Source organism: Sturnira hondurensis, unplaced genomic scaffold (genome assembly GCF_014824575.4).
Source record: "Sturnira hondurensis isolate 20B ecotype Veracruz unplaced genomic scaffold, ASM1482457v3 Scaffold0013994, whole genome shotgun sequence".
Lineage (NCBI taxonomy): Eukaryota > Metazoa > Chordata > Mammalia > Chiroptera > Phyllostomidae > Sturnira > Sturnira hondurensis.
Genome location: NW_028086625.1, coordinates 1,070,980 through 1,095,591, shown reverse-complemented (window position 1 = coordinate 1,095,591; position 24,612 = coordinate 1,070,980). Strand labels below are relative to the sequence as shown.

Here is a 24,612-nt window from a genome sequence, read left to right as displayed (position 1 = left end):
AACCATACATTGATCTTCTCTCCTTCCCTTTCCCTCTAAAAATAAGTAAATAGCCCTGGCTGGTGTAGCTCAGTGGATTGAGCACGGGCCTGCGAACCACACAATCGTGGTTCAATTCCCAGTCAGGGCACATGCCTGGGTTGCAGGCCAGTTCCCAGCAGGGGACACACCAGAGGCAACCATACATTGATATTTCTCTCTCTCTCTCCTTCCTTTCCCCTCTAAAAATAAATAAATAAAATCTTAAAATGAATGAATGAATAAATAAATAAATAAAATCTTAAAAAAAAAAAAAAAAGAGTTCCAGATCTGATGTTCAATCAGAGACACAGTGATGACAGACAAATTAACAGAAGCCCACATTTGACCAGTAAGATTATTTTTACCACATGCTCATTATTTTATTTCCCCACAGGTTGTTAATCAAGAAGAGATATCCTGAAGATGATTTTAAAACAGGGTGTCAACTCTGCCACCTCAGAATTAATTTCACAATGAGAAAGCCCATGACGTCATATATGTAACAACATCCCTAATCAGCCACCTTGAATCCAGATTCAGTAAAGAACAAGAAGAGTATGAAGAAAAGAAAGTGTTAAGAGATAAATGAAGTTCTCCCAAATGATCCCGCCCACACACTGACCTTCGTTGAAACTGAGCACCTTTTTGGTGTTGCATACTGGGCAGAAGAGCCAGCAGAGCAGGCCTGAACTGCCGTCCTTGGAAAGGTGTGCTGCAAGGTTGGCCCTCGGCGGGCATTTGGAAACTTAGACTTCAGAAGGGTTCTCACCATTCTCTCGCTATTCATACAAGCACGGTGGTTTATGCTGAGCTCTTACTTCCCTTTTGGGAGTCTGGAAGTCGTGTATGTGCCTGGGAGGGGCTGCCTAGGTGACCGGCCACCAACAGAAACACTGTGCGCTGAGTCTCTCAAGGAGCTTCCCTCATTGGCAGTTTCCTGTGTTGTCACAACCCAGGACTGGGGAAATTAAGCGGATTCTGCGCAACTCCACTGGGAGAGGATCCCTGGAAGTTTGTGCATGGTCTTCCCTGGACTTCACCGCATCGGCATTTTCCCCTTGCTGATTGATCTCTGCATCTTTTTGCTGGAGGAAATCATTGCCATGTGTACGCTGAGAACGAGAGTCCTTCTAGCAAATCCTTGAGTATGGGTAGTCTTGAGGCCCTCCACCACACATGCATATGTGACCTTGATTGTGAACAGTCCAGCTCTCCGATGGCCCCATCTCATCACCATCTACCTTAAGGTCTCTCAGATGGAAGTACAGTAAGTCCTCACTTAACGCTGTCCACAGGTTCTATACTTTAAGTGAAACAACATATAATAAAACCAATTTTACTGTTAGCTAATTGACAGAAGTAAGAGTTAAGGTGCTATGTCATTCCATCAACATGATAACAAAACGACACTGAAAAAATATCATTCAAGGACCTGCTGTACCAGGTAGAAATGCTTCTGGATGAAATAACGAGATGGTCAAATAACAGTGGCTTGAAAAAACAGGTTATTTTCCTCCCTCCACAAGACTGCTGGTGTTAGTTTAGCAGCTCAGCCATGTTTGGCCAGGTTGGAGTCTCTATGACTCTGTGGACTGACGCTGAGGTCTCAAGGTGGTAGCCACACTTCCCACTGATGCATCTAGACATGGCAGCCCATCGAAGGGAAGGGAAGGGGGCAGGTGGACCAAGAGACTCTTTTGACATTTCTGGCAACTTCGACATCTCCTGGTGACTCGGGTCATTGACAAGGGATTCTGATCTATCCCGTCTATACTCCAAGCTTTCTCTCCTCATTCAGGGCTCCCCTCAAATATTGAACATCAGTTGGTAGCCTCTGAGCAGTTCCAGGTCTTGACTTCGGGCCTTGAGTGGGCATAATAGAAGGTATGGGTAGTTTGGGGTTCCCCTGGTGGTGGAGAGAAGCCCCATCCTCTCCCAGCAGAGGCCACTAGCTCAGCTTTTGAGTCCAGGGTTGGTCCCACACCGGCATGTATTCCAAGTCCTCAGCTCCATGCTTGTGGGCAACAGCTCGCTGCGCAGACAGATGTGAGGCCCAGGCAGTGGTTGCCCCAGGGCTAGGGGGAGCCTGGGCCTCCCTGAGGCAGCAGAGCCCTGCAAACTCCTAGGATGAAACCTTGTGGTAGAAGCCACCTCAACTCCACTGCCCCCACCCTGGTGCAGGTCCCTATCATGCTTGCTTCGACTACGGCAGGGTCTCCTGACAGGTCCTCCTGCTTCCACCTTTGCCCGCCAGTATGTTTGAGCAGGAATCCTCTGCTCAAAACTGTTTGGTCACTCATCCCTCACTCAGATAAAAAGCCCAAGTTCTCACCATGGTCCACAGAGCCCTTCAGGATCGGGCCTGGCCAACCTCATCACCTCACACATCAGCTTCTACAACTGCCCTCCTAGCACACTCCAGCCTCAGTGCCTTTGCACCGACTTTTCTCTCTGCCTAGAATGTTGTTCTCCCCCATGCACTACAGTTCCCTTTCACTACATTCAGGTCTTTGTTTAAATGTCAGTCAGAAATGTCTTCCCTGATCACGGCATGAAAAAGAGCTCAGCCTCCCACTCCTGCAACGGTACCTCCTGTCCTCACTTTATTTGTCCTTACAACACTCATTCTTAGCTGACCTATTAAATATTTCTGTTATCTACTTGCTTCCATTAGAAAGCAAGCCCCAGGAGGACAGGAGATTTCTGTCAGTTTAGGTCACAGCTGTACCCCCGGAGCCTAGAACAGTTCCTGGCACACAGTAAATACTCAGTAATGTCTGTCCAATGCATGACCATAAAACACTTAAAAGTGTTGCCCACGACATGGCAGATATTCAGTGAATGATTCTTGAATGAAGGAAGAAATCAATACATGCATGAGTGAGTAAGTGAACCCGTTCCCACCTTGGGCCCTACAGCTGCCCCTCTCCATTATCCTGCCCTCAGCAGCCCCGGGAGCCAGCCACCGGCACGAGCACAGGAACTTTATTTACAAACACAAGGCTGGAGCACGGGCCGGGTGGGAAGGTGGGCATGGCAGGGCCGGGAGGCTCCTACTTCTGCTCGCGCCTCCAGACGATGACCATGCCACTGGCGTCACTGGAAGCCAGGAGGCTCTCATCACAGTTGAAGCTGACGTCCAGCACAGGGGCACTGTGGCCCTGCAGCTTGTTGACCGCAGCCTTGGCCGCCCGCTCCACGTCAAAGAAGTGTACGCACATATCCTCGCTGCCGGTCACTGCCCAGGTGAGAAGGAGAGGTCATCAGGAGACGTTGCATGAGGTGATGTGAAGTCTCTGAGGTGACTCAGGTGTTGAGGGAATCATGTCCGAAGTGTGAGGTCCCAGCATGCCTGGGGAGGTCTGGGGGGGAGGGGGGGCTATCCAGATGGGAGGTTAGCTAGCCATTTCGGTTTTGTGTCTAGAAAGTGAGGTCTCTCAGCTCTTTGGGAGATATGTTTCTTATGCTGTGAGGATTCTGGGCTGGTTGGGGCTCTGTGTTCAAAGTGGAAGGCTGTTGGGATGTGACAGGTCTCGAGGCCCAGAAGTCAGGGCATCAAGGTGTCACGATATATGAGCCACACCAGCCCCAGTGCCTACCCCTCCCCAGTCACCCAGATACCCTGACCCTATGAGACTCACCCACACAGGCTCCCTGGCGGAAGGACATGAGGGGGCAGAAGATGCTGCGAACAGGGTGTGAGCTCTGCTCAATGGGGAAGCTTCTCTTCAGCTGCAGGGTCCCCTCATTGTCCACCACCCTGAGGGGAGAATGAGGACAGGTCAGGGCATGGCCTCAGCACAGAGGGGAACGCATGGTGCACTAGCCTGTGTCCCCACTCCTGTGCCTGAGTTATTTCCAAGGTTCATGAAATCCAGTTTGGAGACAGCGGCAGAAACCTGTAAAGCAGGGGCTGGTGTGTGGTTTAGTGACAGTTTGGACACTCTACCTACTGATATAAATAGGAAGCCTCTGCAGCGCAATTCACTACTTTCTCTTCCTAAGGGCCTCTAAGAGCTCTGGTGTTCAGATGTGCACAAGGAGAAGAAATGGCTGAGCAAACTCTGGCACCCCTGTACCGTGGCTACCCCACAGCTGTCCAAAGGCATGACCGAAGCTACTGCAGGTGACCTGCAGCATGTCCATAGCATCATCTGGTGAGAAAAGTGAGACATGGAAAAGGATGTAAAAGGCACCCACTTCTGGAAAATAATGATTCTCCCTTAGAAATGTGTGGGCGTGTGCATGCTGAGGACTGTGGGAGAGGGAGCAAAGCATGGAACAGTACATATGAAGTTGTTATTATGCTTAACTATGGCAGGGGGTGGCCAGTGTGGCAGGAATGAGGATGAGAGAAGGCAGAGGATGGAGAAAGAGGCAAGAAACTTAGGAGTACACTTACATGAAAAATTGTCAGTGTGTGTGTATAAAAATTTTCTTAAAGCAGATGAAGCTAATCTTTTTAAAAAAGATTTTATTTATTTACCTTTAGAGGGGAAGGGAAGGAGAGAGGGAGAGAAATATCAATGTATGGTTGCCTCTCATGCGTCCCCTGCTGGGAACTGGCCTGCAACCCAGGCATGTGCCCTGACTGGGAATCGAACCGCGATCCGTGTGGTTCACAGGCCTGTGCTCAATCCACTGAGCCACACCAGCCAGGGCTGTGTATAAAATTTTTTTAAAGGGTAAAGAAAAATCAAATAGTAAAACGGCAAGCATCTGTCAGGCACCTGTTTTCAGACCTGGCTGGACAATACTTGGGGAACTTTTAATATACCGGTGCCCAGCCCACCCTAGAGCTTCTGAAATCCCCGACCTGGACTGGGGCCTGGTCATGAGTTTTGGAGCCCTTCAGGTCATTCCAGCATGTGGCCCAGGCTGACAACTGCATTTGAGTAACATGACACATGTGTATGGGGACAGTAAACTCTCCGCCTCAAAAAAAAAAAAAAAAAAGACAGAGGAAAAGGAAAACACGTCACTATTCTAAGGGGCTCTAGTTCACTTTATACCTCAGTCTGCTCATCTGTGAAATGGTCATGATAACAGCACCCACCTCACAGGGTTGTCACCAGGATTAAATGAGGTGATGTGTATAAGAAGCTATGAATAGGACCTGGCACCAGCAACTGTTACCTAAGTGCCAGCTACTGCTACTACCATTACTGCTACAACTGAGCTCATCATTGTATTATGATGATGACGAGGAGGAGGGGGAGGAAACTGGACCTCTTTACTCGGTAAAATTAACCTGTTGAAGGAGGCAAGCCTCCCCTCCCAGTCTGATGGAGGTGGCAGGCCCTGCATCTCCAGGTGGCTGGATTGGGGACACTGACCTGTAGAGCAGCAGCTTGTTGAGGCAAGCGTTTATGAGCAGTGAGGGGTCCCGGGCCTCGCGGCTGACCCAGGAGCGGGCGGAGATACTAGTCACAGGGCTACCCTCATGCACCACCAGACGCTTGGCTTTGGTCAGCTTCCCTGTAACCATGGAGGGAACAGGAGACAAAAGGGAGAGGGCTGTATACCGGGAGGGCAGGAGCGCAAGCACTTAAATGAAGGCCTGGGGCCTGCCTACCTGTGGCCATGTCGAACAGGAAGGAGAAAACACTGCCTCGGTCATCGCCCGCCCAGAGCAGCCGGCCAGGGGCATCAAAGGACAGAGCGAGGACGCGGCCTGTCAGCTTGCTGGAGCCGCCTTTCACTTTCTTTCCCGTGGAGATGTTCATGACGTGTATGTTGTGCTTGGCATTCCCCACCTGTGGGTGAGAACCGCACACCATCATCCTGCTTCCAGCCAGTCCCACCTTGAGTCTGACCACAACAGGATTGCTATTAATGGGACTGAAATTAAATTACAGTGGGGTCGTGACGGGTAATCTAGAGGTGACTCAGGCCTATAGTCTTCCCAAGCCAGCCCTTCTTGCAATCTGACCAAGGTAGACAGCTACTGCAGGGACTACAGGGGTCACACACCCATAGTGTTGCCCCTCGGCCAGCGCTCCCTGTGCTCAGCAACGCACAGTGCTATCCCAGAGCCCTGATAGTAGCTCATCTACTCCCTGGCTGGTCCTTCCTGGAGCCTTGATTGCACTGGGGCTGCTGCTGCCGCCACAACTGAAAGGATCCCAGAGCACACGGCTCCTTGGCCAGTTCCCCCCCACTCCCCACTCAGGGCCAGGCCAGGCTTTTCATTTCCTTCCCCCACTGCCTGCCCTCTGACTCTCTATCCTGGGGTCAGACCTCAGTTGAGCTTCCACCGAGGCGAGACAAGGTTTCCAACTAGTAATCCTACTCCCCAACCAGTAGCCCCTGCATTTGGAAAATGGAAGGACTGCAGCTGATGGGACCAAAGGAGTGGCAGACCTATGACCCTGCCCCCCCCACAACTAGTCACCCCTGTATTCTACCACAGTGAGGCCATCCCAAACTAAGAACTGCATGTTCTCATTCTTACTTGTTTCTCTCTGAGTTTGACTCCCAGGGGACTATGGTGATGGACTAGAGGCAACCCCCCCATACTGATGTCCTAGAACAGCCCTCCTGGCCCAGCGTCCCCGCCCCCGGTGAGTGGGCACCCTGGAGCCTGACCACAGTGAGGTTGTTGTTGACTGGCTGGAAGGTGCAGCAGAGCAATTCAGCGCCATCAGGGTCAGGGATCTCCCGGATGCAGCAGCCGTCCTCAGAGGCCCAGATGCGCATGGTAGCATCGAGTGAGGTGGACACGAGGATGTCATTGGAGAGGGACCAGGCGAAATCGGAGACACCACGGGTGTGGCCCCGCAACACGCGGAGCACAGTGGGTGGAGCGGGCACCAGCTGGCACAGCGAGATGCTACCATCAAGGGAGCAGCAGGCCAGGCGGTGCCGGTCGTCATTGGCGAAGCGCACCCTTGGGACTGCAATGCCAAGGAGCCACTTGTGGGAGTCAGTACACTCACCAAATGCTTTTTGTTTATAAAAGGTCCTGATGTGTGAGCTGAGGGGAGAAACCCACTGCACCAGGCACAGTGGTCTGAGCAAAGGGCTTTCCTTCACTGAGAAAGGGAGTTGGAACCCCAGAAAGCCCTCTGCCAAAAGCTCCCTATATCTTAGCAGGTGCTGTATGGATTGCAAGAGTTCCGCAGTGTGAAAAGGCCGCCACATCTCAGCAAGCACTATATAATTCCCAAGGTCTTAGCAGTTTGCAAGACCCACTCTGTCCTTTGCAAGAGGATTTCTCTGCAGCAAAAGCTTTCAACTTGTTCAAGTGACTCATGACCCCAGAAGCCCTCTGCAAAAGAACTTTTTAAGATGCTGAGCCCCTTTATGGTAAACAAAATGCCTGAGATTTTGCAGACAACTTTGTAGAGGGCTTTTAGGTTTGTGAAAGGTTTCATGGATAATTCCTCCTTCAGAGTTGGGCCAGAGACTTTGTGTTCCAGAAAAGGATACACTGGGTGGTTGTCACAATTTGGGAAAATCCATGGTGGTGGGACCTGCTATCTACTGGCTCACCTGCCTCATCCACGTGCTGGTCAAAAACATGGTACATGCCCGCAAAGGCATAGTTCTCACTCAGCGATGTGTCTCCAGCCATGGCTCGACTTGCTTCTGCTGCTGACGTGGGCACCACACTGCCGGGGGGTCTGGGCCCCAACAGGAGTAGGAGGTGAGAGGAGGAAGGTACTAGTGTTCAGGCTGCCATTGCCCCATGGCTCCTCTCCTCCTCAAGAACCCCCAGCCCTGAGCTGCCCCTGGTGCCTACCTGTCCTCATAGACAGCACGGTTCATCTGTGCCTGCAGCTGGTAGGAGCCTCGGCTGACCGAACGGCGGTGTCCTCGAGCCCCCAGGGCCCGAGGATCATCCTCGAAGTCCTGTGAACAGAGACGGTCAGGGTGGGCCCATCTTGGAAACAGCCCTCAAGAACCTATGCGGTCTGGAGCATTCAAATTATATCTAGGACCAGATCTCTTCTTACCCCATCCAGTGCCACCACCATCACCTGTGTTGTGGTAGCCTCTGCATTAGTTACCCTTCTCCCACCCTTGCCCCACTCAGTAGATAATAAATGTTCTCTGAAGAAAGAGTGAATGCCTTCTAGAACACCACGCAGCTCAGTCTCTTGCTTCATTCAAGTCTCAGCTCAATTTTCACTCCTCAGAGAGGATTTCCTTCTTCATACCCATCAAAAATAGCTTCTCTTTGTCCCCTATACCAGTCCTGATTTATTCTCTCAGTCTGCTTTATTTTTGTATCTTAGCATACCTCACTATAAACTATGGTAATTATTGACTTATTTATTTGGTTTGCTGTTTATTGACCTATTTATCTTTATTGCATACTTATCACCCTATTTATCTTATTTATTGTCCGTTTATTGACTTATCTCATATATGATCTCTTTTTGCCCTCTGCTCATCCTAAGAGTCTGGAACAATGCATTGCACATAGCAGATGCTTGACAAGTCTGTTGAGTGAATATACATGGAGGCAGGTGGTATGCATGGCAGGTGGTGTGGAGGGAGCTCACCTCCATGCGGTCAAGGGTAGTGCGGCTGCTGCGGACGATGCTGTTGCTATAGGCACGAGCACTGCCTGGCTCGGAGAGAGGCCCGTAGCGCTGGCCCAACAGCTGCCCACGTAACCTCAGGTACTGCCGACGCAGTGCTGGGGGGTGCCCAGCCTTAGCATTCTCCCGCAGTAGCTGGCTGCGCCGTCGGATATACTGTGTCCGAAACTGTGGAAACGTTGGTGTGCGGTACGCGTTGTACCTGCGATGGCAGGAGGCAGACGAGCAGCAGGCACAGGACAGAGGGAATCAATCAGCTCAGGGGACAGGGAAGGAGAATGAGGTATGTGGCAGGTAGGGGTCAGGATGGCAAGTAATCAGCAGTGGTGATGGGGGTTCCTCTGGTAATGGGATGAAAATGTGTCTTCAGTAAGAATGGAGATGAGGTCAGTATGGGGATGATTGAGGCAGTCTGCAGCTTTGCCTAAGTTGATATGGGGTAACTGAGTCAATGTACACAATAGTAGGGGTCAGTCTGACTTGGTGATGGTTAGTGTGGGGCAACGGTGGGGATCGGTATGGGATGGTGGTGGGGTCAGACTGGGGAAATGATGGTAGTAAGATTAAGTCTGGCGAGCAATGGTGGGAAATAGGATGTCACCAGCCTGAGCTCCATCACCTCCCCCACCCGCAAAAGTTCTAATAACACATTCTTTTTGCGCATACCCACATATGACTGCATTTTCCCAGCATGCTTTTTAGGACCCTCTCTGGCCTGCTCTTCTGATACTGCGCATGCTCAACCCCAGCAGGCTCGCGCAGCTGCATAAAGTTCCCCGCCCAGCCTCACTTCTCTCCATTGCGCATGCACTACAGTAACTTCCGCTCCCTTGGGATCTGACCCCGCGTCTCACCTCGCGTCTACTGCTAAGACCTGCTGCCACACCGCTGCCATTACCCGGCCTCCTCTTCCGCCGTATCCGCCCGCGGGCGCCTGCAGGACAAGGGCCTGGAATGTCAGCGTCTCAAGTTAAGGGATCTAGTTCCGCCCTTTCTGCCAGGTGATCATTTCCACAGACACTGACTCCCTCCACGCCGAAATGTCAAATCCCACCCGGCCATTAGCATGGTCAGCATCCCAGCCCTGCTCTGGCAGCTCCGGGAAGGCTCACAGCAGGGATTCTGACCTGACTTCGCCCCTCCCCCAGTTACCATAGCAACGCTCCTCCCCTAGCCTAGCAATCCTTGGCTTCCCCCACCCATCTTGCCCTCACCACCCCCCGCCTTTCCTTTTCGGGTCCAAGAACAGGGCCCGGGATCAGGGACCACCTCCGGGGCTGCCTCCGGCTCTTGAGGCCCCCAGGGCGGCCCTGAGACTAGTGTTGCCCTTTCCTTCGGTCTCTCTTCTCCCTCTCCCAAGCTCCCGGCAAGATGGCTGCCTGCTGCCAGGAAGAGCTACCAAGCGTAGAGCGAATGGATGGGAATCTTCCCCATAACGTGGGAGAACTACGCAAGCGCACGAAGGTACAGTAGCTTCCGTCACCAGGGCGGAGGCTCCACCCCTTAAATTCAATTCACCCCCAGCCCCTAAAGGCACTTTATACACAAAAATAATGTCCAATAGCCATAGGGACAGGGGCGAGTATGCGAATCACTCACTAAAAATCAGATACACGACTTTCAAAAAAAAAGCATTTCCCTTTAAAGGAGTGGTGTATAAGCGGCTTTTTAGTAGCACAGTCTTGGCCAAGCAAGATTTGAAGCAGAGAATAAAACAATCACACATGCAGAGGGTCCTACAAAGTTCACGAGTTCTTCGAGTAATTGATGGGCCTCCGGACACTCCCAGGATGAGGAGAGTAGGTTCTATGGGGAGAGTGGGAGTGTGTGTGTGTGTGTGTGTGTGTGCGCGCGCGTGCACGCACGCGCGCGCGCACACACACACACACACACACACTCGGTGCCGGATGGGTGTGGTGTTGGGTTTGGTGCTTCCAGGAAACTTGGTATGGGCGTGAATCACTAAATAATTAGGCGCAACAATCCCAAGAGCCTGTCTGAATCATCCTTATTTCAACTTCAACAGGAAACCACCTCTCTCTTCATCTTAACGTGGTCAGGATATATACAGTTTACAAAGTTGAAATACAGGGTTTAGTAGCTTCCTATTGGATCTTAACCTCAATTGATACAATTCTCAAAACTATTATTACGCTATTTTTATCACAAATACTACAATCTGAAAAATGTTCTAAAGCCATCTGAAATGAGCCACATCCAAAAATGTATTGCCCTTTTTGTGGGTCCTAATAAAAATAGACCACACTGTGTTTTATGGATCTGGCACCTCCCTTGCCATGTAACTAAGCTATTGGTGTCTTTCCAGGATATTAAGTACCCTTCTATTTCATGATTACTGAGGAATAACTATTTCACTGCACAAATGCATAACCACTAATATTTATTGGACAATGTGTTGGACACTGTTCAAAGTGATTTATATGTATTAATCTGTTTAGTCATAATAACTGAATGTTTTGGGACCTATGACTATCCCAACTTTACAGACAATTAAATCTGAAGCCCAGAGAGTTCAAGGGTGGCATTTTTATTAAACTGATTCCCTATTTGTGACCAGCATTGGTTTTTTTTCCCGACATTCATTTCACCATAAAGGGTGCTGTGATCAGTGCCTTTCCCATTCACCTTGACCCTCCCTGGACAGAGTCCTGCCCTTCATCCCATCACTCACCTTCCAAAGACACATGATGGGAAGAAGTCACAGGAAAGTCAGAGAAGCCAGGGATATTTACTGTCTCACTACCAGAATTGATTCTTTTGTTGTTGTTTTTACAATATCTACATGTTAAAATTTCAAAAACTATTTTTAAAACCTCATTCCTACAAGGCTATAAGATACTATATAAAACAACCCAATTACAAGGTTGTTATAAATAAACTAATGCATAAAAAGTACTATAAATTAACTAATGCATAAAAATTAATGCATATAAATTAACTAATGCATAAAACTAGTTATAAATTAACTAATGCATAAAAGAGCACACCCAGGCTGGTGTGGCTCAGATGGTTGGAGTGTTGTCCTGTAAACTGAAAGGTCACAGGTTTGTTTCGATTCCTGGTCAGAGCATGTGCCTAGTTTGCTGGTTTGGTCTGTCCCCAGTTGGGGCCCATACAGGAGGCAACTGATTGATGTTTCTCTCTCACAATGATGTTTCCCTCTCTTTCTCCCTCCCATCCCCTATTTGTGAAATCAGTAAGCATGTCCTCAGGTGAAGATAAAAAGAAGTGTTCGTAAGACCTGTTTCGTGAATAGTTTGCTATTATTCCGAGAGGTAGTACAGTAATGTGTACAAGGCATTATACCTTGGTCACTGCCACAGGCTCTGCCAACCTGGAGCTCTATGTATTTGGGCAAGTCACTTAGCCCTTTTGTGACTTAGTCTTCTCCTCTGAAAACATTGCCTCATGGGGTTACTGGGAGGACTAAATGAGTTAATACTTATAAAATTTAGACTAACATCTGGAACGGAGGAAATACCCACTAAGTGTTGACTACTGTTAGATGTTTTAAAAACTTTTCCCATTAATAGATTTATCTGCCAGAGGGACATATGGTGCAGAACTAACGTGAATTAGGATGACTGCCCTGGCTGGTGTGGCTCAGTGGATTGAGCACTGGCCTGCGAACCAAAGGGTCACTGGTTCTATTCCCAGTGAGGGCACATGCCTGGGTTGTGGGCCAGGTCCCCAGTAGAGGGTACGTGAGAGGCAACCACACACTGATGTTCCTCTCCCTTCCCCTCTGTCTGAAAATAAATAAAATATTTTTTATTTTTATTTATTTATTTATTATTTTTTAAATAATTTTTTTAAAATTTAATTTATTTATCTTTAAAGGGGAAGGGAAGGAGAGAGGGAGAGAATGGTTGCCTCTTGTGGGTCCCCTGCTGGGAACCAGCCCACAACCCAGGCATGTGCCCTGACTGGGAATCGAACCTGGATTGTCTGGTTTGCAGGCCCACACTCAATCCACTGAGCTACACCAGCCAGGGCTAATAAAATATTTTTTTTAAATAAAAAAAAGGAATGACCACAGCTGCTTCTTTCATCTGTTATGTGTTCTGCATTTTTTTTCAGTTTTTCTTCTTAAGCTTTTACATACTCTCACTGGATTAAAAATAGGATTTTCCCTGGCTGAGTGGCTCAGCTGGTTGGAGTGTAGTCCCGTACACCAAAAAAGGTCGCAGGTTTGATCCCCAGTTAGGGTACATACCTAGATTTCAGTTTCAATCCCTGGTTGGGGTGCATACAGGAGCAACCAATCAATGTCTCTCTCCCTCCCCCACCTCCCTCCATCCCCCCTTCCTCTCTCAAGTCAACAAACATCCTTGGGTGAAGATTAAAAAATAGGTTTTGAATAATGAGCTGATGATAGAAGACAACTTTCAGTTTGTTGGGAGTTTGGGGAGAAAGGGCAGAGTTTCTCAGCATGAATGGCAAGTCAGTGGGGGGAGAAAGGAAGGTCTCAGGCCTGTGGTATAAAGTCATGAGAATCAGTTCCTGGAGGTTGTGAATGACCTTGATTACCATCTCATGATCTCTGGAAAGCCCATAGGGGACCACCGGTCCTATTCACTCTAACAGGATCAGGGCTATTTCACTGTCTGAATGACTGTTGAGGGTCCTAGCCAAATGAACAAACTAAAACAGATTTGGACAGAAAAGGCAGGTAAGCCAGAGCTGTTTGAAAAGAACACATTACAATAGTGACTCAAATAGCGGCAGACACAGGTAAGGCCATGTCTGTCCTGGACTCCTTCCTTCATACACCTCCTGCCTATTTGGCCCCCAGAGTTTAGAAATACAAAGGCGAGCACTGGACCACTTTTCATTACCAACACAGGCTAAAATGAAACCTGAAGTTGGGGCCCATCCTACGAACAAACAGGAGCATGATCTGAGGGAAGCCTGGGTAGCTTGAAGGTGACAAGAATCAAGGCCAAAGAGTAATTGGGGGAGACACGGAACTGAGGTATAACTGTAGTGCAGATGCTAAGTCCTTACTCACTTATCTCATCCCTGAAGTTCCTCCTATATGGGACAAGTGGGGGTTGGACATTTGACCATTTCCTACTAGGAAAACATTAGCCTCTGAAGCCACAGTGCTCACAGTCCTCCAAATCTGAATGGTGATAACTCTCCATGACATGAGTCATAAACAAGGTTCTTGCAGTTAGGAAAAGCCTCACAAACCACTTGAACACCCCCGGCAAACTGAAACAGAGAGTGAGCCTTCCAACACGTAGTGATCAAGCCCCTACTAGGTGCCAGGCACTGGGGCAACAGCAGTAACTCAGGCAAATGGTCTCCACTCATGGAGTTGCCCTTCTAACTGAAAAGATAAACAATAATGAAGATCATTTAGAATTTGGGACTTACTGTCATTAAAATAGTTCCCTTAGTGTTTCTGAGCTGTGGGATGGGGAGAAGGATAAGAAATAAGTTTAAGCTGGAACCAGAATAAAAAGGAGCCAGAGACACATAGCTCTGGATGCTGAATGTGCAGATAAGGCCAGTGAGGCCAGTCAGTGACCAGTTCTCAGAGGGGGAGAAATCACTTTGTGGAACTGGGGCTGCTCTGCTCTTCAGTTTGCAATTCCTTTGACTCAGTGAGAGGTTCAGGGCCAGACTGTGGGCCTGGGAAAACCGGACCCTGGGTTTGGTACCAGTCCCAGGTGGTTTAGCAAAATGGGTATAGCCCCTAGTTCTTCCCATTTTTTTATTCTGCTAATACACTGGATTACATCTCATTGCTTTTCAGATGTTAAGCCACCCTTGCTTTTATGGGATAAGCCCTGCCTGCTTTTGGTAACAGCCTGCATTTACCGAGCTCTTATACATCCATTAAGGTAATTATCACGGCCACCCTAATGAGGTAGGTTCAACATTGAGCCCCACTTTGAAGATGAGGAAAGTGACCCCTAAAGGGGTTTACTTCCCATGGTCACAGACAAAGAAAATTTTAGAACTAGCAGTTGGACCAGGCAGGAAGTAGAACTGGACTAAATTTCTCATCCTGGACATCAGAAACCACATGGTAACCAGCCAGCAGTGTGGACAACAGTTCCCATTCCTTTCTCTCTTCTCTCTGTACACCCCCCCCCCCCTGCATCAAGTCCTAAATCAATTTTCTCTCCTGTTTCTCTCCCAACCTCCTGCACTGGTAGATCCACCCTGAAATTCACAATGACCCCCAGCTGCTCTAAGGAGAAGCTGATCTCATATGCCTCCTGTCCAACTTCATCCTTTGTTCTTCCTCAATCAGGGTATGTTCTAGCCACACTGACTTAATTGCACATCCTTTGAAAACTGCACAAACTGTTCCTGGGATCTGGAACACTCTCTTCTATGTACTCATGCAGTAAACATGTCAACTCACCCCACAGTAATATTACTGATACCAAGCACTTTGTGCCAGGTACTGTTTTAAGCACTTTGCAGACATAGAAAACCTTTTAATCCTTACAACAACCCTATGAAATTGGTACAATTATCTTATGCCACAGATGGGGAAATCGAGGCAAACAGTTATGTGCCCAATAGCACTCAGTTGAACTGCACCCAGGTCACCTGGTTTCAGAATGCTTGTTCTTGATTACTACGCTATTTTTAAACCCTCGCCTGAGGATGTTGTTGTTTTTTTTAATTTGAGAAAGAAAAGGGAGAGAGAAACATCAATCATTTGCCTCCTGCATGCGCCCTGACCGGGGATCAAACCTGCAACCTAGGTATGTGTCCTGACAAGGAATCGAACCCACAACCATTTTGTTGTATGGGACGGTGCTCTAACCAAGCCACCTGCTCAGGGCATCACTACACTACCCAACACTAACTGCCAAATTATTCCGTGCGAGCTCCTCTAGTGTAGATTCATAACAAGTACCTTCTTTTCCCCCACCCTCCTCACTTGATCTGTAAGCAGATATTGTTAGTTCCACCTTCAGAATTTATCAAGAATCCAACTCCTCTCCATGTCCACTGCCTCCGCTGCCTGGATTACTGCAGTGTCCTCCTCACTGCTTCAGCCCTCACCCCCTCATGTGTCCTCACAGCAGCCAGTGGGTCCTGTGACAGCCCAAGGGAGCCCAAGGCCCTCCTCTGCTCAGACCCATGTTGTGGCTCCAGCCTTCTCACAGAAAAAAAACAAAGTTCTCCCCATGGCCAGTGAGGCCCCACAGACCAGGCCCCTGTCAGCTCTCCGACCTCACTTCCTGCCCCCTGCCCCTGGCTCCTTCTGCTCCTGCTGCACTGACCTTGTTCCCTCACACACACCAACCACACTCCCACCTCAAGGCCTTTGTACTTGCTTGCTTTTCCTTCTGCCTGTAATTCTTTCCCAGGTTTGGGAAAGGCTGACTGATTTGGCCAGTAAAGAAATGAGTCCTTGTTCAATTCGGGTGTTTGCTACTTACATAGACAGCAAAAGCAAGAATAGTCTCAGATGCCAGCTCATGTTCCTCGTGTGGGTAGCACTGAAATACAAGGGGCCAGATGACTACAGCACGAGTGGCCCGGCACCCTGCTGCAGAGGAACGGACTCCAGACTAAGCACTTCTATAGCCTGAAGTTGGGGGTGGGGGGCGGAGAGGGATAGAACACCTCTGCTCTGACCTCATCAGAACCTCAGGCAATGAGAAACTGTCTCATGACAGTTTCTTTGGTAGATGGGGAGGTTAATGAGAGCTGGCCTCAAAGCATTTCCTCATAAGCTTCTAGTGCTCTGTGTTCCGAAGATCACGGAGTGTTCTGCCAATCCTTAGATCAGCTTGCCTACCTGGCTTATGTGGAGGCGTGCGAGGCAGGCAAGAGCACTGTGTGGGAATCATTGTCCTACACCGGATATCCTCCTCATCCGCTCTCCCTCTATCTGCAGGTCTCTATTGTAGTCTCCTCCTCTGAGTTGCCTTCCCTGACCACCTCGTGAAAAATACCACAACCCATCTCTCTCCACCCCCCACTTTATTTTCCTTAATGCTTGACACTAATGTTACCTTATGCACCAGTTTAGTACTTTACTGTCTGTGGACCCCTCCAATACATGCATGATTCTTGAGGGAAATATGTCGTATTCTTTGCTGTGTCCCTATTATTATCTGGCACATACAACATTACTGGCTACATCTAACTATCAGACACTGTTCTAGATGTTCCCCATGTCTTGACTCATTTAATGGGTATTATACCCCACATTACAGGTGAAGAGACAGGTTTTTTAAAGATTTTATTTATTTATCTTTAGAGGGGAAGGGAAGGAAGGAGGGAGAGAAATATCAGTGTGTGGTTGCCTCTCGTGTGTCCCCTGCTGGGAACTGGCCTGCAACCCAGGCGTGTGCCCTGACTGGGAATCAAACTGTAATCCTTTGCTTCGCAGGCCCGCACTCAATCCACTGAGCTGTACTAGCCAGGGCAAGAGACAGGTTTTTAAGGTCCTGGGTTTTGGAGGAGGGAAGGCAGGACCTCTGAAGCTGGGCAAACAGATGTTCCTTCTGTTTGGAGAAGCCAGAAGGGTCATGATGGGTGGGGAAGCAGGAAGGGGGTTCTAGGGCCATTGTCTAGAAAATATGAATGTAAAAAGTATCAGATATCAAGAAATAGCCCTGGCTGGGGTAGCTCAGTGGACTGAGTGTGGGTCTGTGAACCAAAGGGTTGCGGTTCAATTCCCAGTCAGGGCACATGCCTGGGTTGCAGGCCAGGTCCCCAGTAGGCTGTCTTCTCTAGACACGAGAAGGCAACTACACGTGGATGTTTCCCTCCCTCTTTCTCGTTCCCTTCCGCTCTCTAAAAATAAATAAATAAAATCTTTAGAAGGTAGCATTTATATGTCACAGTGTCTTCAGGCCCTTGGAATAGAAATGCCTGCAACTATGGAGAGGGCTTTGGGAGGCAGGGCAGGCCTTCGGAAAACAGAGGACAGCTACCTACCTCCAACGCCAATGTGGAGGTCCAACAAACCACACCTCAAACAGTTTTCTTTTTAACTTTTTATTATGGAACATCTCAAACGTACACTAGTATTGATAGAATGAACTTTCATGTACCAGTCACCTAGATTCGCCAATTATAAACGAAGCATTTTTTCAAACTGCAGCCTCCACAACGTGAATGGTTCCAGTCTAGCTGACTTTGTTAAAGTACAACAAACCAAGAGACATCAGGGAACTTTGCACGTCATTCATGAAAGCACTCTTCCACGTACACAAATGGGTGGGCTGTACCCCAATGAAGAAAAATGTACTTATTACCATGGACTGCAGTCATAAAGTTAAAAATAGGTCACAAATTCTGGGCTTGGAAAACTAAGAACTAGACAGAGTAAACTTTCAGAGGTGAGTTTTGCTCACAGAAAGTTTAAAATTGAGTTTAAAAATCTGACTTGATGGCGTATTAGAAATGTCTATGCAGAACAATGCCACGTTTTTTTTAAAAAATAAGTGTCTTAAGATCTTTTTCACTTAAAAAAAAAGATTTTAGCCCTGCCTGGTATGGCTCAGTGGATTGAATGCTAGCCTGCGAACCAGTGTCACAGGTGCCATTCCCAGTGAGGGAACATGCCTGGGTTGCAGGCCCGATTCCTGGTAGGGGACGTGCAAGAGGCAACCACACATGGATGTTTTTCTCCCTTTCTCCCTCCCTTCCCCTCTCTCTAAAAAATAAATCTTTTTAAAAAAAACAAAGATTTTATTTCTAGAGAGAGGGAGAGAGAGGGCAACATCAGTTGGTTGCCTCACATATGTGCCCCACTGAACCCACAACCCAGGCATGTGCCCTGACAGGGAATCAAACTGGCAGCCTTTCACTTTGCAGTAAGACACCCAGTTGAGCCACACTGGTCAGGGATGCACAGATTATGTGTAACAATTTAGAAACCTTAATTTTCTTTGTGTATTCACTCTATGTTGAAGTCCCCCCCAACCCCACACAGGTTCTAGGGAGACTTTCCATAACCACTAACATTTCTCCAGTATATTGTATGTGTATTCTACACTAAGTGGGAAAAATAAAGATTATAAAAAGCTTCAGGCCAGGCCTGTCACCAAATTAAAAAAAGAAACAAAAACCCTTCTGGTTTTCCAGATCTTGGAACACGATGAATTACAAGGGATCATGGTCCTTATGTTAGCCTGGGGAGGGGTGGGGGATAGCAGAGGTATGCAGCTGGGCAGGGACCTGGCCTGGTTTTTTTTAAAAAGAAGATCTTAGAGAGGGAAAGGGAGGAAGAAAGTGAGAGAAACAGCAATATGCCTTGCATACCCCTAACCTGCAACCCAGGCATGTACCCTGACCTGGAATTGAACCCGTGACCCCAAGCTGGCACTCAATCCACCGAGCCACACCACCAGGGCAGGATCGGGAATGTTTTGTCTTGATAAGCAGAGGAGTCATAAGAACACTGGCTACTGATCTTTGTCCAATGTTTTTTGACATACCTTAAGTATTCACAGCATTTTTATTTAAAAGGCTATTTGAGAAAGTTTTCTACACCCCTACATCTACAATGGGGGGAAAGGGTATGGGGGTATCAGGGACTTGCCCTGTTCTATATGTTCTATACATGTTGCCTTTAACACTCTTGACCCAGCCATCAGGTGGGCACTATTCCTTTTATACATGCTGAACCTAAGGCAACAGTGATTCAGTTTGCCTGGGTTGGGAGGGGCAGGGCTTGGGATTTTCTCTGGAACTTGAAGTGCAGGGGTTGTCTACGGGATGTTTGTAGATAGCTTTTGGTAAAAGCATGATCCTGGGCTTGAAAAGTATTTGCAGCCCTCACCGGTGGGGCCCAGTCGATTGGAGCGTTGTCCCGTACACCAAAAGGTTGGAGGTTCAATTCCCGGCCAGGGTGGGTATGGGAGGCAACCGATCGATGTCTCTCTAAAATCAATAAACATATTTTAAAAACTTATTTGCAGGCCAGGAATCTAGTCTTCACAGGCCTTGGGATACAGGTTCCCAAGGCGAGTGTTTGGGAGTTTCTGGTTCTGGTGGGTTCTTGGGAAACATGCACATTGGTGAGACCTTGGTTAAACGGAAGCAGAGGACAAACGGGTATTTTTGTCAGGAAATTTTATGTATCAGCAATTTCACTGCCAAAAACCCCGACTGTTCTCTAGGACCCTTTCCTTAGAGCAAATAAATAAGAGATTGGGTGTCCCTGGGCTGGACTACAAAGCACCTTAAACCAGGAGAGCAGAACTGACCAAGGTGTCATTCAAGATATAGGAGGCTACTCATGATCTTTATTGATGTCACCTAGGGGATCATTCTGTTGCAGGAACTTTGTAGTTGACTATGGGATTCTATCCTTAGGCCACACTGGTGGTGAGGACATTTTTTCTCCCTCAGGTGTAAGAAGCAGAGAAGCCCCTCCTCACCCCCTCACAAAGCAGTAATAGTGATCCACTGCCATGGCTCCCTGAAGGCCCAGCACACAAGGCCCTTCTCTGGACCACCTGGATGGGAGGAAGGGTTCTCGGGGCCTGTCCCAACTAGCTGGTAGACCTGGAAGCAGGCTGCCAACACTGGTACTCACAATACACGGACCCATGTTGTCAGTCTAGTTTGCTACCAGACTGGGTGGCTTATACACAGAAATTTCTCAGTTACGAAGGCTGGAAGTTAGATACCGGGCTGGTTCAGCTCTGGTGAGGGCCCTCTTCCAGAATGCCTTGTCCTCACGTGGTGGAACACAGCAGGGAAGTGAGCGCTCTCTAACATCATGAGGGCCACAACCTCATGACCTCATTTAATCCAAGTTACCCCGCAAGGCCTCTCTTCCTAATACTATCGTTATCAGGGAGGGTTCCAACCCATTTTGAGGGAACATAATCAGTCTATTAATGTTAAGTCCCAGTAGTGAGAAAATAAGGCAGTTTAGGTTGTTTTGAAACTTTTGATATATTGGTACTTAGCTCAACATAAGCCAGGTGGAAGCCATGGACATAACTGACTAGAAATTTGGGATGAAAGGCTAAACCCTATGGGACTCCATCCAATGCAGCCACCAGAATCCTGACTTAAAGGGAGTAGAATTGAGGAACTCACATTAGAAGCACAAAAATAGACCAGGCCTCTGCCACCACCTTACTGACCCTGTGATGGAGGGTGTGGCCAACTGTTCTCAATTGCTATATATGCCTATTAAACGTGTTTTACCCTCAGCAGGAAATGCTGACGCGATCAAGACAATGGGACCCTAAAGAAACCCAATTCCAGTTAGGGTACTTCACCTCAAGCATACCCTGCTCTATTGCACTTGACACATTTTTTTTTTTATTAAACAAAATGGAAGGCAAAGCCCTTTTCCACGAGCAAAAAGGCTGTGACTCACTTAATAGTGAGACTTGCCCTACTACTGCCGTGGTGTAGAATGAACCCACAGTATGTCTATGGTGTGCCTGCATAGACCCAAATCAGTCCCGAACTTTAAACTTTTGGCAGTCCTTGCCCACCCCACCCCTCAACTAAATTCTTTGCTCAAAGCCCCTCTTCCCAATGATCTTCCCTATTCATAAATTACAAACTGGGTTGAGTTAGGATAAAGCACTATCAATATCGATTTGTTTTTCAGGTTTCATCTTTTTAATCAGCTCCATGAAGGACATCCTAAATGCTACATGAAAACACAACAGAATATTTTTTCTTCCAGTATTAAAAAAATATGACATTCACAAGTATTTTAAGAAACATCTATATATCAGGTCAGTGATTTCAATAAAAAACACCACCTCTAAGTAATCATGTTCTTAATTTCTTATAGTTACATTTGGAAATTGCTTCCTAAACATGGTAAACACTAAGTTTTTAAAATGTCCCTAAATGCACATGATTTCTGGGAAAAAAAAGTCTGGTCAAACATTATTAATTTTTTTTTTTGCCAGAACCAATCCTGAAAGCACAAACTAAATGCCTCAGAATTTGTCTTGAAACGGGAGAAAAAAAACTAAAAATAAAAACACACGGAGCTTTCTAAAAGGTCTTCAACAAGCTACCTTGGGAGCTCAATTCAAAAATATGTTTATGTACTAAAACAGGTGTTTCAGTGTAGCTCCAAAACTCTATAAATACAGCCATTGGAAGGACGATCCTGGATCAGAAGTTTTATTCCTTGTGTATCTGAGAACAGTAAGAAGAGGAAGAATTGTGATGCCAGGAAGGAACAAGTTGACACGCTCACCTCCTGGGGTTAAGGATACTGAGGACTTCACAAGTACACACCCTCATCTCCATGTCCAGCAGGTTACAGGGGGACAGGTTTTCTGATACCCCTCCCCATATACCCTGGAAGGCAGAACAGCCCTGACAGGCACCTGAGATCAAGGGAGGCCTAGGAATGGTGTCAGGTGGGCCAGGCGACATACATGCAGGCAGGGTAAAGGTGAGGGAACACAACAGGGTCTGTTCAGTGGCAGCCTACAAGCCTCACCTACATTAGGTGCGCATGCCTCATCTCAGTTGTCATAATTGTCTCTGTAATTTCCTCCTGCGTAGCGGTCATAACCACCCTGGCTTCTGGGGAAAAAACAGTTGCAGGGATGTATCAGATATTCCCAGATAATAGTGAAATACATTTACATATTTCATCACATTATATATTATGAACTTTAATACCTGTAAAACAGGACATATGAAGCACATGAACATTATGTAGAAATCACATAATTATATGGCTTATAATTTGTATCACACATTAAATCATACTAAACTTTACTGCAATAGACAATTAACCAACACAGTACAACACACATCATCGCATATGGCAATTACAGCACCTTACAATTTGTCAATGCATTACACATAACTCAAAACATTATACTTCTTTTATAGTTTCATTACAGTTTGTAAAACAAACACTAGTAACAGCATAGTGAAATATATATATATATATATACACACTCACCACCCCCCCCAGCAGCCTGGTTCTTAAAGAGAAAGGCAGTACCACCAGAGTGCTCCAAACTCCTTGGTTACCCACCTGCCACCATAGTCTCTGGACCTTCCATATCCGTATCCATATCCATATCCTCCAGGTCGACTGTCGTACCTGCCACTCCCATAGCCCTGGTCCCCACCACCTACAACAAACAAAATGATTATTTTAAATTGCAATTGTCCTGAGACACATTAGTAACAGTTGGTTTTCCCTCAGACCCTGTGTGTGATCAAACTTACCATTGTACTCACCTCTGGAGTAGCTTCGACCACGCCCACGGGCCCCAAAGGAACCCCCTCTGGTTCCACGGGCCGACTTGCCCGCGTGGTCCACACGGATCTGGCGGCCATCCAGAGACTAAGGTGTGAGGAGACACAAAGAGGATGGCTTGGTGGTCACCCAGGGAAATGGTGAGGAAAGAATGGGCAGGGCAGGTGGGCAAAAGAGCCCAGAAACTCCTGCTGGGCACCAGATTCTGGGTGCCATGTTCACAACAAGCTCCTTGGACCAGAATGGCCTTATCAGGAGCTACAGAATCCCACAAAATGACCTGAATCCACCGTGTTCCCCTCCTACTACTTACATCTTGACTGATCTCAGGTGAGCTCTCCTCCCCACTCCTCTAAGCTGCCCAACTACAAGGGCTAGACAGACACCTCTCTTGGTTTGAGGCTTCAGAGTCCATCCCAGAAGACTCACGAGGTCCTCTCCGGGCCAGGCCCACAGGTCTGCAGACTCTACTACCTAAGCCCAGGGCAGGTCAAGGTCAACCATCCACGGGTGGCTTCTCGGCCTCATGCAGGACCAGTCGTCGCCTCCCAGGCAGCCCGGCTCTGTCTGCCGCTGCCCTCCACCCCCTAGAACAGAAGGCAGTCACGCTCCTGTGAGTGGGCACCGTGGGGTTTGGTGGCCGCGCTGCCCCTAGCAGACACAGAGGGAAAAACAGAAAGAACAGTGGAAGTGGCAGAGATGGGGGCAGGGCCCTAATGCAGGTAGAAGGCCTCACCTCTCCATTCATGGCTCTCATGGCATCTGAAGCATGCTCTGGATTGGTGAAGGTAATGAAGCCAAAACCTCGGGATCGCTGAGTCTCTCGGTCCTTGACAACGACCACTGGGGAAGAGAGAGAGAAGATAGATGTGAGGAAAATCGACAAGTATCAGGTAGAGAATGGACCCCTCCCACTAAGCCTCAATGAAAAGTTATCAGATTCTCCAAAGCCTGGGGTCCCCGGACTTCCTCTAACCGTACCCACCCATTATGAGTCTGGCCCATGTCTCACCCTCAGAAATTGGCCCGAAGCTGCTGAAGTGATCTTCCAGAGCTTGCTCATCGGTGTTGAAGTTGAGCCCTCCAACAAAGAGCTTCCCTTCTTCAGAGGACATGGCAGTGAACTTGAGTCCTACGAGAATGTGGAAAAGGGTGGGAGAACAGTGGGAGGGAGAGGTTGAAGGAAGGATAAATAGGAAAGGAGACAACAGAAAACAGACACTAAGTAACTAAGGGGAAAACGAAAAGGCAGGACCAAGAAGACGGAAATCCGCGGGGCAGGCTCAGAGAAGTAACCATTTGAGGGCCTCCTCCGCGCATGCCCACATCCCCTGCCAACACGCCAGTCATTTTGTGACGCCGCGCAGGCCCAGAACACCCACACGTTCACTCTGTTCCCGCAGAACAAGATGGCGGTAGTCACGTGGGAAAAGCACCCCCCCACCCCCACCCCGCAAGTCTCGGCCACCGCATGATCACTCCCGCCACCAATGCCATCAGCCCCTCCTGGCACTCCTGGTGCTTGGGTACACTGTGCCAGCTTCCCACCAAACCCAAAGTTTAACCTCAGAGCACGGTACCCGCCCGCCCCAGAGAAGCCCAACCCTAGGAGTCTGAAGCCGCTTCTCTTCCCACTCGCGCGCCTTGCTCAAGAACGGCGCGGCGCACACCAGAGGCGAGGAGAGGTTCCTTAAGTCAGACAACGCTTACCTAGAAATTAGGTAGAAGAGTCAGACGGACGGCAACCGTTGAAGAGGAGATCGACTGAGGAGGTTGGGGCGCGGGAAGAGGCTTAATAAAGTGTACGTATCATACACG

The 24,612-nt window shown here is 48.2% G+C and overlaps 2 protein-coding genes and 2 long non-coding RNA genes across 18 annotated transcripts; 2 read left to right on the top strand and 2 right to left on the bottom strand.

Annotated features, from left to right (window-relative positions):
* Window positions 1-376: 376 nt before the first annotated feature.
* On the bottom strand, window positions 377-9,498 carry WDR13 (WD repeat domain 13). Its single transcript, XM_037062414.1, has 9 exons — window positions 9,425-9,498; window positions 8,532-8,772; window positions 7,766-7,875; window positions 7,516-7,646; window positions 6,610-6,917; window positions 5,597-5,777; window positions 5,358-5,499; window positions 3,663-3,781; window positions 377-3,259 (listed from the first exon to the last, which is right to left on the bottom strand). Exons 1-9 carry the CDS (start codon window positions 9,463-9,465, stop codon window positions 3,075-3,077), a joined length of 1,458 nt encoding a protein of 485 aa, XP_036918309.1. The 5' UTR covers window positions 9,466-9,498; the 3' UTR covers window positions 377-3,074.
* LOC118998316 (uncharacterized) lies at window positions 9,479-21,516 on the top strand. 8 transcript variants are annotated; one of them, XR_005068841.1, is made up of 5 exons: window positions 9,479-9,571; window positions 9,931-10,034; window positions 14,356-14,443; window positions 14,762-14,860; window positions 15,251-15,285. It is a non-coding gene; the product is annotated as an uncharacterized LOC118998316 (long non-coding RNA). The 8 variants fall into 8 exon arrangements; XR_005068839.1 differs by lacking the exons at window positions 14,762-14,860; window positions 15,251-15,285 and adding an exon at window positions 21,163-21,516; XR_005068840.1 differs by lacking the exons at window positions 14,762-14,860; window positions 15,251-15,285 and adding an exon at window positions 21,163-21,516 and having other exon boundaries at window positions 14,356-14,469.
* LOC118998317 (uncharacterized) lies at window positions 15,285-15,986 on the top strand. Of its 2 annotated transcripts, none has more exons than XR_005068847.1 (2): window positions 15,285-15,322; window positions 15,527-15,986. It is a non-coding gene; the product is annotated as an uncharacterized LOC118998317 (long non-coding RNA). The 2 variants fall into 2 exon arrangements; XR_005068846.1 differs by having other exon boundaries at window positions 15,295-15,322; window positions 15,517-15,986.
* Window positions 19,009-24,612, bottom strand: RBM3 (RNA binding motif protein 3). Of its 7 annotated transcripts, none has more exons than XM_037062419.1 (7): window positions 24,505-24,612; window positions 23,807-23,926; window positions 23,531-23,637; window positions 22,764-22,881; window positions 22,567-22,666; window positions 22,022-22,103; window positions 19,009-19,466 (listed from the first exon to the last, which is right to left on the bottom strand). In XM_037062419.1, exons 2-6 carry the CDS (start codon window positions 23,907-23,909, stop codon window positions 22,043-22,045), a joined length of 489 nt encoding a protein of 162 aa, XP_036918314.1. In that variant the 5' UTR covers window positions 23,910-23,926; window positions 24,505-24,612; the 3' UTR covers window positions 19,009-19,466; window positions 22,022-22,042. The 7 variants fall into 7 exon arrangements, with proteins under 7 accessions (XP_036918314.1, XP_036918313.1, XP_036918315.1 ...); XM_037062418.1 differs by having other exon boundaries at window positions 22,018-22,103; window positions 24,505-24,611; XM_037062420.1 differs by lacking the exon at window positions 19,009-19,466 and adding an exon at window positions 21,243-21,707 and having other exon boundaries at window positions 22,018-22,100.

Excerpts from the sequence above, each read along its gene's own strand:
- WDR13 (XM_037062414.1), bottom strand. The coding sequence starts at position 9,465 with ATGGCAGCGGTGTGGCAGCAGGTCTTAGCAGTAGACGCGAG. Across the intron at positions 6,918-7,515 it reads CCAGCACGTGGATGAGGCAG|TCCCAAGGGTGCGCTTCGCC; the intron begins GTGAGCCAGTAG and ends TTGGCATTGCAG. Across the intron at positions 5,778-6,609 it reads TCAACAACAACCTCACTGTG|GTGGGGAATGCCAAGCACAA; the intron begins GTCAGGCTCCAG and ends TCTCACCCACAG.
- RBM3 (XM_037062419.1), bottom strand. The coding sequence starts at position 23,909 with ATGTCCTCTGAAGAAGGGAAGCTCTTTGTTGGAGGGCTCAACTTCAAC. Across the intron at positions 23,638-23,806 it reads CTTCGGGCCAATTTCTGAGG|TGGTCGTTGTCAAGGACCGA; the intron begins GTGAGACATGGG and ends TCTCTTCCCCAG. Across the intron at positions 22,667-22,763 it reads CTCCAGAGGTGAGTACAATG|GTGGTGGGGACCAGGGCTAT; the intron begins GTAAGTTTGATC and ends TGTTTGTTGTAG.